Source organism: Rhinatrema bivittatum, chromosome 14, assembly GCF_901001135.1.
Source record: "Rhinatrema bivittatum chromosome 14, aRhiBiv1.1, whole genome shotgun sequence".
NCBI lineage: Eukaryota > Metazoa > Chordata > Amphibia > Gymnophiona > Rhinatrematidae > Rhinatrema > Rhinatrema bivittatum.
The window spans coordinates 34,258,752-34,275,502 of record NC_042628.1 but is presented as its reverse complement, the minus strand read 5'-3'; the positions used below and the strand labels follow the sequence as shown (position 1 = coordinate 34,275,502).

General features: G+C 44.1%; 1 protein-coding gene across 4 annotated transcripts in view; it reads right to left on the bottom strand.

Annotated features, from left to right (window-relative positions):
- Positions 1-850: 850 nt before the first annotated feature.
- Positions 851-16,751, bottom strand: part of GLYR1 (glyoxylate reductase 1 homolog) — an 85,950-nt gene continuing 70,049 nt past the window's right edge. For 3 of the 4 annotated variants that reach the window (XM_029576664.1, XM_029576660.1, XM_029576663.1), the window contains 6 exons: positions 13,828-13,938; positions 13,039-13,140; positions 10,267-10,429; positions 4,980-5,159; positions 4,395-4,519; positions 851-3,646 (listed from right to left, as the gene is read on the bottom strand). In XM_029576664.1, coding sequence (XP_029432524.1) covers positions 3,572-3,646; positions 4,395-4,519; positions 4,980-5,159; positions 10,267-10,429; positions 13,039-13,140; positions 13,828-13,938 — 756 coding nt within the window. In that variant the 3' untranslated portion in view covers positions 851-3,571. The remainder of the gene's footprint in view (positions 3,647-4,394; positions 4,520-4,979; positions 5,160-10,266; positions 10,430-13,038; positions 13,141-13,827; positions 13,939-16,751) is intronic. The other variant, XM_029576662.1, reaches the window with a different exon arrangement.

Here is a 16,751-nt window from a genome sequence, read left to right as displayed (position 1 = left end):
ATGGAATGCTCCCTAGTCCTTCTATTATTCGAAAGTGTAAAGAATCGATTCACATCTACTCGTTCAAGACCTCTTATGATCTTAAAGACCTCTATCATATCCCCCCCTCAGCCATCTCTTCTCCAAGCTGAACAGCCCTAACCTCTTCAGTCTTTCCTCATAGGGGAGCTGTTCCATCCCCTTTATCATTTTGCCCTTCTCTGTACCTTCTCCATCACAACTATATCTTTTTTGAGATGCGGCGACCAGAATTGTACACAGTATTCAAGGTGCGGTCTCACCATGGAGCGATACAGAGGCATTATGACATTTTCCATTTTAACAACCATTCCCATCCTAATAATTCCTAACATTGTTTGCTTTTTTGACTGCTGCAGCACACTGAGCAGACGATTTTAAAGTATTATCCACTATGATGCCTAGATCTTTTTCCTGGGTGGTAGCTCCTAATATGGAACCTAACATCGTGTAACTACAGCAAGGATTATTTTTCCCTATATGAAACACCTTGCTCTTGTCCACATTAAATTTCATCTGCCATTTGGATGCCCAATCTTCCAGTCTTCCATATCTTACAGATATGTCTGCACCTGCTGTAGATAGCAAAATACAAGGTTTACCAGCTCATGTAAGCGATAGCATGGAAAATGAGTGGTTCTCTATTTGCTGGCAGGAAGGCAGAACCCATTTGTCTGATCAGGGTGACAGGGAATCAAATTTCATGTGTACAAAAACCTATACTCTACCGAAACAAATGTACATCTTTCATGGTTACTTATGATCTCTATTGATGGATTCAAGCTAAAAATACAAAGACAACTATACTAAAACAGAGCATATGACTCACTCACTCTTACCAAGAAAGGTTTTATTGTTTTTTTTGCCAGTAGCTTTGTTAATTGCACAAAAATTGTATTTTTCTCCACTGTTTTGCCATTATACATTATCACACATTCTAACCTGAATGACAAACATTATAAACAAAAAGCCAAAATAAAATAATTCACAACCTTAATTACTTTGAAAATCTGTCCAGCAAGAGTAATAGAAGAAACAAACAAACCAAGCTTTTTCTTACAAGTGTCCCATCTTTAAAAAGGGGATGAAAATAAAGTTTAAAAAATTGGTAAAACAGAAATTACCCTTAAAAGAAACTTTACAGAATCATCAATAACATTAAGACAGACATTGACAAACCAGCTTCAATAAAGTGTCTGTCTGAGCTCCCGAACCCCACCCACCACCCCCCAGTCTGCTTTCTGGATCCAAGCTGGAGCCCCTCCCCTTGTGTCTGGGCTGACAAGACAGAGCTGGTTTCATACTTGGAGATGACACACAAAAGTTAAACCTGAGAATCCATGGGAAAGATGGGAATCCCTGGTCCATGGAAAACCATAGCTCAGAATGTTGGCCCTCTTCCTTTCAAGATGTGGAGGGAAAGCAGCAAGATTTATGGCTCTTGCCATAATACTGTACGAGGACATTTGTGGTCTACAACTATAAGATAAGTCACATCCATCAGCAACTCTGCATACCCTTACCCTCCCTCAGAAACACATACCCATCTATTTTGTGTTACTTGTTCTGCCCTGGTCTCAAAAATGTGGCCACTGTGTGTTAGGAAAATTCTTAGCACAAGAAATGCACTTGTGTGCTTACAGTTATTGTTTGTCTTATCCCAGTTACTTCCTCTTCCGTCCAGTCACATCTTCCTTTCCCTCATCTAACTACATCCTGTTCATTGAGCTATGGGTCAACAGTCAAACTGTTTTGTTTTCATTTACATCTTCTGACACTTGACGGCCTACTTTTTCAATTGATAGAAGGGTGCAAGTTCCAGGATATATTTCATTTGCAAGCTAAAATAAATAAGGAGGCTAGGCTAATTTGACTCATCTGACCTGGAACCATGTTGGGGAAAAGAGTGGAGGTCAGCAAGTGAACTGGTTCAATAACTTCTAAGTGGTCATACAGTCCCCGAAGGCGAATTCATAGTTGTACTCAGTAGCATGAACTGCTGTGAAAAAGAAGGGGGATGTAATATGTCTAGGTGTGCTTTCTCCTTGCCTGTTTCCTCAATTTGAAAATAAAAATTAAGGCTTGAGAGTGGAAGCTCCTTACTTCCCTTTCAACTACATTTTAATGTCCTACGGTAAAGCAAAGCCAGTGTGAGATACCTCAGTGCAAAATACATGGATCTTCTCCAGTTCTAGATCTGCAGTCAGAAAATGGAAAGGAAAGAATAGAAGGTCTTATTCCATGGGGTGCAGAGATGCCTGCCTTATTTCGGCATCCTTCACAGCACTGCAGCTAAATGATTTCAGCCTAGATGGAAGTTTGCTGTTCTGAGCTTTAATCAATTGCAAGAACCCAACCTCCTAATCCAGTAGGTGAGTGACAACCTTTCTGCTAAGGCACTGGGGCCTCAGCTGAAATCCTACACGAGAGTTTCATCTGGCCCAGCTATATAAAAAAAAAAAAAAGTGGCAAACCATGAACTTAACATAGGGTGTATACTTTTTGTCACCGAGCTGGATTTGAGCTAACCTTGTTGCAAACAGTAGATTTTGCTAGGGATTCATATGCTGTTTTAGAAACTGTTTCTAAAACAGGAACATTAACAGCTGCTGGACAGTTCCATCCCCTGCCCTCTACCAAAATACTGCTGTGCAAGCCAGCCAAAGATCCTATTATATGCATCCCCAACAAGGAGGCAGCAAGCATTGGGAATTTTGTATGAGGGGCCATTCTGCTACATCCACAGACGGGATACATCACAGTGATATTTTCACCATCCAAGGGAAAGGGTATCTAGCAGTCATGTTTTAAATCACAAGGAGGCATGGCAACCCTGGTGATCGTGCCCCAAACATACAGAATGATTAATCTGATAGGATTAAAGATGGATATTCAGGCAACATTCTTCTATGCTCAACCATGATGTAGTGGGTTGATTATCTCATCACGCCTAGGTACAAAGTATTAGCAGTATCTCACCGTTTCTACAGATGGGTTATTTGCAGCATTGTTTTCTTCCTACAGGTGGAAGTCTGGGCACTGGGAATGTGGACCATTTTAGTTTCTGACAGCATACCTCCATTTTCCAACAGCTTATTCTTCACATTTGTTGCTGAGCAAAAGGGAGATTTTTCAGTGAAACTGGGACTCAGCTGAAAACTGAATACAGCAGAGGTTTTTTTTTTTCCTGTGTCCATGGAGAGCAGATATTTTACATATGCAAAACAGTCCTGTATGTGACCGCCTTATTGAAGAAAGATCAAATCTTCATAACCAGCAGGTGACAAAAGAGGAGGGGACCACAGCCTCCTACAAGCAGCATAGCCTTCCAAAGCCTTTATCATCAGTGCAGGGCTTACCAGCCAATTGGATTTCAATATCCCTTACCCTTAGCACAAGGAAAGAGTCATTAGGCTTGCTGCTCATGTGGCAGATTTGAACAAGGTCTGTGTGTAAAACAGGAGATGGAGAGAGAGAGCTGGACCAGTCCAGAGTTAAAACCCAGTATGGTAACATTAAATGAGAAAATAAGAAGGTGGAGGGGAAGTGAGGCCTAGTGAATATAGGCCCTATATACAGCAGACATGTCGTTGTCTGATTGGTCCAATGCTTTTGCCCGTTTGTACACCTGGAAGGGAATGAAAAATGATGATCAAATTTGGAATATCTAATTCATACTTCAAGGGTAACATTTTTGTTCCTTCATTATCTGGACATGTCCACTGAAGACCCTAAGTCCACTGCAAATGTGATAGACTGCTATTTCTCGGAAAATGAGAAGGGGCTCAACTTCTCTCATGCATAGTCATCGTGGATATCCTGAAAACCTGGCCTGTTTGCGGCTTTCGAGGACCAGAGTTGGCCACCCCTGGCTCTATTCGCATCTGCTTATTTCCATGCTCACTGTCTTTTAGATCCCCTACCTCAGGAGCCAACTTGCTCCAGTTCCACACAAGGCTTAAAAACTACCTCTAAGTTAGCCTTTTCCAAATCCTACCCCTTCCTCAATACTTTATTTCTCTCATCATTTACACCAGTTTAAATACTTCTGAATTTTTTTTTTTTTTTAAACAATTAAAAAATTAAGTCAAATATAAAGGAATGTTTAAAGTAAAGAAAACATAAATGGTTATAATACAGTTTAAGAACAAAATCACCTTTCATTTAAATTCATACAACTCCCAACCAAAAGAACTTGCATTGGTACCATCAGACTCCCTGCCCATCCCAGCTGAAACTCAGAATACTTCAGTGATCTTCTGCTACTAAGAAATGCTCTGTGCAGGGACAATATACTCTCCCAACAGAATCTCTATCCCCTTCTCTCTGAAACTCAGGTCTCATTGGGCTTTGAAGTGCTCTGTTTGCTTGTTTACCTCATTGGCTGCAGCTGCCATTGGAGTTGGGTGGTTCACTGAGTCACCTAGTGCAATAGCTAAACGCAGATCTTTCTGGATATATTTCAGATAGAAATCAGGCTTAAAGTTCCCCTGTAAAATATCTGTAAGGAGTAAAACAGACAAAAAAAAAAATGCCACACACAATATAAAACATTAAGTGAAGATGAAAGGAGAACTTCAAGAGAGGGGGGTAAATGCAGCAGACGCTCCTCCTGGAAAACACCATCAGACTTGCATTCCATTGTCTCCTCCCTACTACCCAAGCTCTCTGCCACCAAGACTGGCAGGACACCTCGAGAAAACCCGCAACCAACCCCTCAGGCTCCTTACCATATGGTGTGCCTACCAGTTTCCCTGCAACACCTCACACACATCTTACAGTCTTCACTGCCAAACCAACTGTTTCTCAAACACAAAATCTGCTTGTGGCCTCTTTTTGAACGCAAACATCAATGATATAATATTTGTGTCCCCTAGAAAGCTTTTGTGTAGAATGGAGTAGAGTTTCAGTGTAGCGCTTAGAAAAAGAAAATTAAAAAAAAAAAAAAAAGTTTTCCATACTTTGGCACTTTTGGTCCAAGAAAATGCTGGCAAGCTGTCCCTGATTGAGGATGTCCAGGAGCGTCTGTTGGGACTGGCCTGTCACTTGGGCCAGAGTTAATCCTTCTGCTATTGTAGCCATGAAGCTCCCCTGAACCATGTTCAGAATAAGCATCATCTTTGCAGCATTGCCGACATCCCCTGTGAAAATATAAAAAGTGTTAGACAAGTGAACATAAGCCAGAGATGAGTGACTGTATTAGGACTATAAGTGTCTTGAAACAAATCATGCAGAACATATTAATCTGCTCTTGGCACAATATTAAATCTAACTGCACCATAATACTTTCCAAACAAAAATATAAAGGATATATTTATACAGGAGACGACACCCTTGCTCAAAAGGCTCCAAAATATTTTAGCTCACACCCGAAATTAGTACAACATAACATACAACATTTTTATATCTGCCCTTAAAATGGTATGAAGTGTGAAACATGGCTATGTGAAGGATTATCTCAAAATACACCACCCCAAAACTTCATTCTCCAGCCATATTAAATTGTACTGTACCCCAGATACTAACGGTCACCTATCTGAGCTCTGCCTAACTGGCTGAGGAGTCAGCCACAATATACATACACCAATGACGGTTATGCTCTCTGGGCTCAGATAGACAAAAACGGAATAAAAAAAAAATAAAAGGGGGGGGGGGGAGGGGAAGCCAGTCTCTGGATATTTATATCTCTCCATTTCTACCAGCAGGGAGAAAAAGAAAGTCATAGGGATCTGAGCAATGATTTGGAGTTCAACTTCTATTAATACAGTTCAATAAGGAGAAATATCATAATTTTAGTTTTGGCCTGGCAGTTTCCTCTTACTCCTTCCAACTCATAAATACTTAAGATTTGCCATACTGGGGTCAGACCAAAAGTCCATCAAGCCCAGTATCCTGTTTCCAACAGTGGTCACAAGCACCTGGCAGGATCCCAAGGGGAAGATGGTTTCCAAGCTGCTTATCCCAAGAACAAGCAATGGATTTATGTAATTCTACCTTAATTGTTAATGGACTTTTCCTCCAGGAACTTGTCCAAACCTTTTTTAAATGCAGCTACACTAACAGTTTTCACCTCATCCTCTGGCAATTAATTCCAGAGTTTAATTATGTGTTGAGTAAAAACTATTTTCTTCTAATAATTTTAAATGTATCACCTAGTAACTTAATTTGTGTCCCCCCCTGGTCCTTTGTTCTTTTCAAAAGAGTAAACCGATTAATGTTTACTTGTTCCACTCCATTCATTTTATAGTCCTCTATATCTCCCCTCAGCTGTCTTCTCCAGACTGAAGAATTGTAATCTTCTTTAGCCTTTCCTCACAGGGGAATCATTCTATCCCCAACCAAGCTCCTGTAATAAGGAGATCACCTGGTGTGTCACCAGGCGGCTCTCTTCCTGAGACTTGGCTCGAATCAGCCCGTCGTCCAAATACAGGTGCACCAGGATTTCTTCTTTTCGCTAGGCCACCACTACAACCACCATAATCTTGAAGCGGTGGCTAGACCAAAAGGCAACACCCAAAACAGATAATGGTGCCCCATCACCACAAAGTGTAGAAAGTGTCTGTTCCAATTGGATGGGAATATGAAGGTAAGCCTCTGACAAATCCAAGGAGGTCAGAAATTCCCCCGACTGTGCTGCCATTATTACAGAGTGTAAGGTTTCCATTTGAAAATTAGTCACCTTCAAGTGACGGTTGACCCTCTGAGATCCAAGATAGGATGAAAGAAGTCCTCCTTCCTGGGCACAGCAAAATAAATGGAATATCGCCCCATACTTTGAGACATGGGCACCAGAACCAGAGCATGAACTCCACTGCCTGCTTCTTCTGTGGGGAGTGGCAAGGGGACACCATGAACATGTCACCGAGGAATACCGTGAAATTCCAATGCATACCCTTCGCATATCACCTCCAGAACCCACTGGTCTGATGTGATCTCGACCCACCTCCAATAAAAGAGAGACGTCCCTCTATTTCCTGTTCCAGAAGGTGGATCAGCAAACCTTATTTGGGAAACTCTGGAAGGTCCACCACCCGAGCCCACTCCTCTTGGGCTGTCGGGGACGAAATGACCGAGACCTACCGAAAGGCCGCTAAAGGTCATCCCTCTGTAGGGCCAAAAATGCCTAGAACTCCGGCAATGACCCCTCATACCAAAAAGGCATTGTAACTGTTTCTTATCCTCCAGCAACTGAGGCACTGGAGACTCAACCCACTTAACTGGCCAGTTTCTCCAACTCGCTCTCAAACAAGAGTGAGCCTTTAAAGGGCATCTCGGTAAGATTGGCTTTGGGAAGCTGTGTCAGCTGACCAATTTCACAACCAGAGTTTACGACTGGCCACTATCCCGAAGCCACTCCTCTGGCCAACGGACCAAATCACAGCTGCGTCTGCTAAAAAGGCAGCAGCAGGCTCCATAACCGCTCTGGAATTCCCTCCAGACTCATCAGCCTCCTGAGAGAGAAGCAGTCAAGATCTTGCAACTAGGGCACAACAACAGGCAATCTGTAAATTCATTGCCACTGCCTCAAAGGCTTGCTTAAGAATACCCTCAATCCTTCTGTCATGTACATCATGTATATCCTCCCTCTACGAGGATAGTCATCTGCTTAGACACAGCACATACAAGAGCATCCACTTTGGGAAAACACAAATACTCTCACAGCTAGATCCAGGGGATTCAAGCCTTTCAATGTTTGACCCCCCCTTTAAGATTTGCCTCTGAGGCATCCCATTCCAGATCAATTCTTGGATGGCATCACTGGGAAAAAACCAAGAGGCTTTACATAAGGAAACCAAAATAGGATTCTTCCTCTGCTCTGACATAGCATCCGAACCAGGAACACCTAGCTGTTTCAAAGTCTGGGAAATCAGGGTTGGCAGTTCATCTCTATGAAAGAACCACAACATGGTTCCAGCCCTGGAGGAATTTTCCCCATCTTCCAGGGAATCAGGATCAACCTCATCACTGCCATCTGGATTCCTGTCGGGAACACCTGCAGGGAGCAGAGGTGTGCCCAGGCGGTTAAGCATAGGACTGGAAGAGGGATGAGTCAGCAGCTGAGGGTCCAACCTGACAAAAATGGGGGAAGCAGAGGACTGCGCCTGAAGAAAGGCTTGTAAGCCTTGAAAAAAATCCCCCCCCCCCCCCCCCCCCCCCCCAAAAAAAAAGGAACCGGGTCCAGACCAAGCCCAGAAGAAACTGGAGCTGGTCCCACAGAACTGCCCTTGCCAGCGGAGGAGCCAGGCAAGAGAACCAAGATCTGGCGTCCCCCAAGTAAAGGCCATGACCAACCCATCATCAGAATGGGAAGAGCCAGGCTTAGCAGAATCCGAGGAAGACAACTCTCCCTGAGCATCTGAGCAGAGCTGACATAGGTTAGAAGCCAGATCAGGCCGAGAAGCCCTAATATGACAGGCAACACAAACAGGAAGACGCTTAGGCTTCTTGCTTACCAGTGCCATCGCTGCAGTAAACGTGAGTCGGAACGGCTCGTGTTAAAAAATGAAATGCGCCCAAAAAATAAGCTCGGCAAAGTGCATGCACAATCTGTGCGCCAAGTTAAGCGCGTAAAAAAGTTTGTGCGCTTAAAAAGCGTGCCCAAAAACCGAGTGCACAACACATGTGCAGACAGCTTATAGAGGGCAGCAGAACATGCACAAGAGATGAAACGAAAGGAAAACCCAAGAAATTTCGTGTGGTTTTCCTATCTTTTTTTAAGGGGGGGGTGGGGGGGAAGAAAGGGCACAAAAAACCAACAAAAAAAACAAAACCCACCCCAACCCTTCAAATTAAAATTACAACCCCCCTCCCGCCCCCCCCAGACTTACCAAAAGTCCCTGGTGGTCCACCGGGGGTTCCAGGAATGATCTCCCCCTCTCGAGCCGTCGGCTGCTACTAATCAAAATGGCGCCGGTAGCCTTTTGCCCTTAGCACGTGATAGGGGCTACCGGTGCCATTGGTCGATCCCTGTCACATGGTAGGAGCAATGGATGGCCCGCGCCATTTTTTTAAGATGGCACGAGCCATCCATTGCTCCTATTATGTGACAGGGGCCGACCAATGGCACCGGTAGCCCCCATCACATGCTAAGGGCAAAGGGCCACCGGCGCCATTTTGATTAGTAGCAGCCGACGGCTCGAGAGGGGGAGATCACTCCTGGGACCCCCGGTAGACCACCAGGGACTTTTGGTAAGTCTTTGGGGGGGGGGGGGGGGGGGGGAGGTGGGGGATTATAGGGATGCGTGAAGTGGATTTTCCCAAAATTTCGGGAAAATTCGTTTTGGGGCAGCTGAAAAAAAATTGGCCCGAACCATGGGAAAACGAAATTTCCCGTGGCAGGCTGATAACAAAAGCCGAATCACATCCCTAGTATAATATTTAGTGAAACTCAGAAGACTGGTAAAGCTAGTGATATTATAGAGCCTTCCCTGGTGAAGCCTCAACACCTGCTCAGTGTTTATGATTCAAATTAAAGAATGTTATCATCAGACTGTGGGAGCCAGGCACTGCCTGGGATGTTATAAGAATGAAGCTGAGAAGCTCAAAAAGACCCAGCTAGGCCAAATTATGTATATGCTCACTTACTGTACACTACAAAACAAGGAAATTCACATATTATCTTTGGACATCACTTAGGACTGAGACCCATGGCTAGTGTTTGGGACCAGAGAAAGGCTCACTGCATGCATCCCATGCTATCTAGGTGTCCCCAGATGAGGGGGTGCATGCACCGATCCAGAGACTTTCATTGATCTTTAAAGCTTTGGTCCATCACATATAACTGTTACAAACACGCCACATGCGATTATTTAGTGTCACACACTGTATCCATCAAGTGCTGCTTGTTTTCTCTCACTGCATCTGGAGTCCTCTCTGTCTGTGTAATGGTTACTGTCTTTAATTTTTTTTACTTAGTAAAGCTAACATATTCCACATTGAGTGCGTTTTTTCATTTCCATCTTTGTTAGTAAGCCTTGTTTTAATCATTTTGGCACACAACAGCATGGTCTTTATCTGACATGAAAGTGACCCGTTCCCCGCCCACAGACAAGCAGCCTGGGGATGGTAGGGTGGACCCAACACATTCTCACCTCTGCTGAGGAGACTACCAGGGAGAAAAGTATGACCCCCAAGCCTTTCCACTTTTTATCAACAAAGAGAATAGGGTGGGGGCCAATGCTAATTACATTGCTCAACTAAACTTTTAAAACATGAACAAAATTCCATTCATCCAGTTGTCAGAATTACCTAAGAAGAAAGAGGCTTTTCCCATAGCTTGGAAGCAGCTGCTGCAGTCCTCATACACGCCCCTATCTCCAGCTGCTAAAATCACCAGCATGCCATCGTTGGAAAGCTGCTGATTCCCTGAGACAGGAGCTTCCAGGAAACGTCCTCCCCGAGACACAATGACCTGGGGGAGGAGGGGGAATAAGACACAAAATGAAAAGAAAAAAGCAGGAAGACAATGGCGAAAGAAAGACAGCCTAGAACAACATCCAACTGGCCTTCAGAACATGGCATTTCAGACGCGCAGCTTCTGATCCGAACAGGCGACACAGCCCAGCAGAACTACAGGGATAGGGCATATTTGCATAAATCTGCATACAGCCAGCCCTGGGAAAATCCAAGGGGCTAGATTACACAGGCCTAACATTTGACACCTGGCCTTGTGGTCAAGGGGCTGCCACCAGGGCAGGATGAGCAGTTACTGCTGCGGGGCAATATTAGAATGAAAAGGAGGAATGGAAAGGAAGGGGCGCAGGAGGAAGGCTGGGGAATAGAAGTGGGAAGAAATGCAGGAGGGGGCAACACAAGAAGAGCAAAGAAAATCAAACAAAAATAGTATACAAGAAAAAAAAAAAAAAAAAAAAAAAAGGAAAAAAAATTTCTGCTTCCTAAAATTTTGAGTTGGCAGCAAAGTTTTCAAACTTGTTTACACCTCTGCATACAGAATTGAACATTTGTACTGGCATTTTTCTATTTTACTTTACTCCTTGTGTCTTTAGCAATCTCTGCCACCCCCCACCCTTTCTAGACAGTCTTGCCAAGGTGGCACAAACGGGCAACTCCTCCAACTCTTAAGTCCAGTGGGGCCCACACTTACCTTCCTTCCTGGTCCTACATGCACCACCTTCATAACACGATCAGACCCAACTGACCACACACGAGGCATCCAAATTTGGATCCCTTAAACCTCAGAGTACACGAGTTCTGACCAGAAATCATAGATCTAAACATTTCTTTGAAATAAAATCTCTGCAGCCTGTTGTGTGCTTGAGTTTTGTTCTCACTTCTTCCCCTCACTTCCTTTCTTCTTACTCACTCTCATTATGGCTTATTTTTCCCCCATACTATACTCATTTCTCCTCTCATCCCCTGCCCCTTTCCTGCCATCCTCTTATCTAGTGCACCACATACATCTCTTGTATAAATACGTCACTGAGGAGCAGCAGCCTAGTGGTTAGAGCAGAGAGCTGTGAACCAGGGCTCCTATCCCACTGCCACTCTGTGACCTTGAGCAAGTCACTTTAACCTCCATTACCTCAGGTATAAACTTAGGGCCAGATTCATTAAGGCCCTAAGTCTATGGGGAAAAACCCTTAGTGAATCAGGTACTTAAGACTGTAAGCCCTTTGGGGGATAAGGGAAGTATTTAAATGCAATCCACTTTGAAGTACCAAAAGGCAGAATAAGAATACATAAATCTCCCCAAGTCCATGATAACAAGAGTTTATGGACTTTCTTCCAGGAACTTGTCTAAACTTTTTGTACAGCACTGGAAGTGAAATTCTTCTAAGCACAAAAGGAAGAGCAGGATCTGGAGGTAATTGTACCTGATGATCTTAAGGTGCCTAACATGTGGATAAAGTGACAGCAAAAGCCAGAAAGATGCTTGGCTGCATAGGGAGAGGAATGATCAGCGGAAAAAGGGCGGTGATTATTGCGTCCCTGTACAGGTCCCTGGTGAGACCTCACTTGGAATTCTGTGTACAATTCTGGAGGCCGCACCTTCAAAAGAATAAACAGGATGGAGTCAGTCCAGAGGGTGGCGACTAAAATGGACAGTGGTCTTCATTCTAAAGCATACGAGGATAGATAAAGATCTAAACATGTGTACCCTAGAGGAAGGACGAGATAGGAGAGCTCTGATACATTCAAATATTTCAAAGGTTTCCATGCACAGGCGGTGAGCCTTTTTCAATGGAAAAGAGGCTCTAGAACAAGGGGTCATGAGATCAGCTTGAAAGGGGGTAGACTGAGGAGTAATCTTGGGAAATATTTCTTTACAGAGAGGGAGGTGGATGTGTGGAAAAGCCCCCAGTGGAAGTGGTAGAGACAAAAATAGTATCTGAATTCAAGAAAGCATGGGATAAATAAAGAGGAGCTCTAAGGAAGTGATGAGAATAATAATGCTATGTTAACTGGAAGATGGGTAGTCTGGATAGACCATATGGTTTCAGCCATGTTTCTATGTATTTTCATTGTGAATATCCTTAAAACCAAACTTGTTAGGTGTGGCTCCAGGATGGTGTTAAGAAATTCTGCAATAGCTCTTTAGTTAGAAGCCTTGGAGGAAGGTGTTTCAGAGCATAAAGAGTTACAAGTCAGGAGACATCCTGGGACAGGATACTGGACAAATGTCGATCTCCATGTAAACTGTTTTAGCCAACTGCTAGCATTCCTTTTCTTCTCTCCCCTTTGGAAGCTTCAGTGTGTTCTACATGCCAGAAAGAGCGGCTGTGTCACCTACCCCAGAGATGCCTGCAAACATGATTCTAACCTATTAAACTGTAAAGCACTCTAGAATCCAATCCCAATTACTATCATTAACATAAGGGGGCCAACTAATGTATGGAAAGATTCTGCCCTGTATTTCACAAATTCAGGGTTTCCAAGAAAAGAACAGAGGGTGAAAATAAGTAGGGATTCTGAACCCTGAAGTTAGCTCCTGCAATTCTAAGCTCAGCCTGAATGAGACAGCATGTTGGAAAGGTTTGAGATCTAGCTGGAAGTAGTCACCTGGGCTATTTCAGCCACAGTGTCTGGATCCACGGTTGACATGTCCACATAGCACTTCCCAGGACGGATTCCCTGCAACACTCCACTGGGGCCCAGAACCAGCTGCGGGAAGACAATACTATGAGATTTATTACAAGTCAAGTAAATTAAACTTTTTCCTTTTAGGTATAGTGCTATTTAATACATTTATGTGATACTTTTGACTTTAAGGATTATGATTACTCTTTTTGAAGTTTGAATTCTAATTATATTGAAATGTACAACATTACAATGTGGAAATGTGAAGATGTACAGGTTTATTCATTTACTGTCATTTATTAAACGCTTTACCGATAAAAATGTATTGCCCAAAGTGATTTACAAAATTAAACAAAATTTGCACACAAACTAAAAATAATTACAATTTAAAATAAAAATACATAATCAATTAAACAATACAATGTGCAGCAAAACCCAGATGACAACCTACCTTGAATATTTCAACTCCATAATTGTTACCACACATACTTAATTACTCAGTAATAAATGCTATATCTTAATGCATACTAGAGAAAATCTATGTGGGCCAGAACTCTAGCTTGCTAAATTAGGTTCCAAGCAAGCTTCATAAATATGAGTACTATCGAGAATGCCCACTTCCTTGCTACTCATAGTCACACAGCATACACACACACATATATTTTTATATATTAGTTTCACCATCCAAAAAAGACTACGAACACAAGACAGGGTTGAAGTGTAATTACTGTGTTGGGATTCAGTGCTAGTTTCTGGTGAGGTAACACTTACGTCTTTGGATGCTTTCGGGTCTGACACGCAGGCGAAAGTAATGTCACACGTAGAAACCACCTCTGCGGGGGTTCTTCCCAGCCGGGCCCCCTCCTGGATGAACAAATCACACTGCAAAAGTCACAGATGAAGCAGTAAGGAATAAATTGTACAAAGCAAAAACTGAACAATGACCCCCACCCCAGCTCTTGACCCTCTTCTCCCAGTCAATCAACCTTCTCTAGGCAAGCAACCATGCAAACAGGAGGTTAATTTAACCAACATCCCAGAAAACAAATTTGAATAAAATCAGGGACATGAAAGGAGTGAGATAATAGATAACTGAGAAATGACCTGATAATTTCATTTTCCTTAGTGTAGACAGATGGACTCAGGCCCAATGGGTTGGGCTCCCCTGCCAGCAGATGGAGACAGAGTCAGATTTCAAAGTTGTTGTCACCTTAGATACACCCTGCAGTGTCCGCAGCCCTTCAGTCCTCTCTTCAAAAGCCACTGTGGACATACTAATCGAAAAAAACTTGATTAAAACCTTGATTAAAAACAGATAGCAGTAACCGTACTCAACCAAACACTGAACCCCAGCAAGATTACAGATGCCCTGATCTAGGGACTGGATGACAGCTTACCCATAATCTCTCGGAATCAATATCGACTCCATGGGCGAATCCTTGGCACCATTCTAGGCAGCCGTGGGCAGGATGCTGAGTCCATCTGTCTACACTAAGGAAAACAAAATTATCAGGTAAGTAATTTCTCCATTTCCTAGCATGTAGCCAGATGGACTCAGGACCAATAGGATGTACAAAAGCTACTCCCATTGGGGTGGGAGGCTGCCTGCAGTCCGGTTAACTCCGCCCTTGGAAAAGCTGCGTCCTCCGGGGCCTGAATGTCCAGGCGATAGAACCTGGAGAAGGTGTGCAAGGAGGACCACGTCGCCGCTCAGCAGATGTCGATGGGAGACAGCAGTTTAGCTTCCGCCCATGAGACTGCCTGAGCCCTAGTGGAATGAGCTTTAACCTGAAGGGGCAATGGCTTTCCTGCTTCCACATAGGCTCCTGTGACTACCTCCTTAATCCAGCAAGCTAAGGTAGTCTGCGAAGCTGGTTCGCCCTGCTTCCTTCCACCATGAATGACAAACAGGCAGTCTTGTCTTTTGGACCGGTTCTGAAACTTCCAGATAACACACCAAAAGCCTACTGACATTCAAATGGCAGAGGAGGCAGTATTCTTTCACATCCTTGTGCTTATCTAGGGATGGCAACGAAATAGACTGATTCAAATTAAACTCCGAGACTACCTTGGGCAAGAATAATGGAACGGTTCGAAGCTGTAATGTTCCTGGAGTAATCCAGAGGAATGGTTCCCGACACGACAATGCCTGTAGTTGAGAGATACGATGTGCCGAGCATATAGCCACCATGAACACCGTTTTCAGGGTTAATAAATGCAAGGAGACTGCACAGCAGCTGTACGGAGGGCCCTGCCAAAAACTCCACTGGAACTGAGAGCATACTTCCATCGGTAAGTAGAGGTGAATCAAATAGTCTTGAGACAGTGGGTTCCAACATGACAGCAAAGAGCATTGAAGTGGTCGCATGTGTTCCCTCGCCCATGGCACTACTGCCAGGGTTGCTGCCAAACAGGAGACTAGAAGATAGCTCTACACCATTGGGCATATTGTGCTCATCAGACGCACTTGGGACATCAACTTACTTATCCACGTGGTCGGGAGAAAGACCTTGCCCTACTTGGTGTCGAACTGGACTCCCAGATATTCCAAAAACTAGGAGGGTTTGAGACTGCTTTTGTCCAGGTTTACAACCCAACCGGGTTCCTGAAGCAAAGAGGTCACCCAGAGACTCTTCAACAGAATTTGCCCAGAACAACCAGTCGTCCAAGTATGGGTGGCACCAGGATTCCCTCCTTTCTCAACGCTGCTGCTATGACCACCATAATCTTGGAAAATGTTCTGGAGGCGGTGGCCAGGTCAAAGGGCAGTGCCTAGAATTGATAATGGCAACCCAGCTCCACAAAGCATAGAAAACAATGTTCTTGCCGGATTGGAGTATATAGGTAGGTCTTGGATAGGTCCAGCGAAGTTAAGAACTCTGATTGTACGGCCATTATTATGGAGCGTAGGGTTTCCATGTGGAAATGAATCACTTATAGATGATCTTAATGCTCTTGAGGTCCAGGATGGGGCTAGAGGAACCTTCCTTCTTGGGTACGATGAAATAGATGGATATTTTCCTGGGGCGCAGTTACTGGGATTATAGTCCTCATCCTAAGGAGCCTTAACAGGGTAGTCTCCACTGCCTGCTTCTTGTGCTGGGAGTGGCAAGGAGATATCATGAATATGTCTCAAGGAGTGCTGCGAAATTCCAGTACATGTCCTCTTTGTATGACCTCCAGTACCTATTTGTCCGAAGTGATCTCGACCCACCTTTGGTAGAAGAGGGACAGTTGACCCCCTATCTCCTTGTTCTGAGTGTATGTCGGCAAAACTTCATTTGGGGAGGGGGGGGGTCAGGACAAACTTGAACCCGAGCCTGACCCTCTCTTGGGCTGATGACTCCAAAAAGGACTGAGACCTCCCAAAGGACCAAGACCTCTGAAATATCAGGTTTCTGTAGGGGCGAAAGTGTTGGGAGCCCCTGGATCGATCCCTCATGGGTGAGGAGTACTGTAACTGCTTTCTCTTATCTTCTGGTAGCCGGGGTAGTGGAGATTCACCCCCCATTTAACTGGCCAGCTTTTCCAATTCACTTCCGAAGAGGAGCGATCCTTTAAAAGGCATCTTTGTGAGATTTGCCTTGAAGGTTGCGTCTGCTGACCAATTCCACAGCCATAGCTGTCTTCTGACCTCCACCACAGAGGCCACTCCTCTGGCAGAGGTATGGACTAGGTCAGAGCTGGCATCAGCT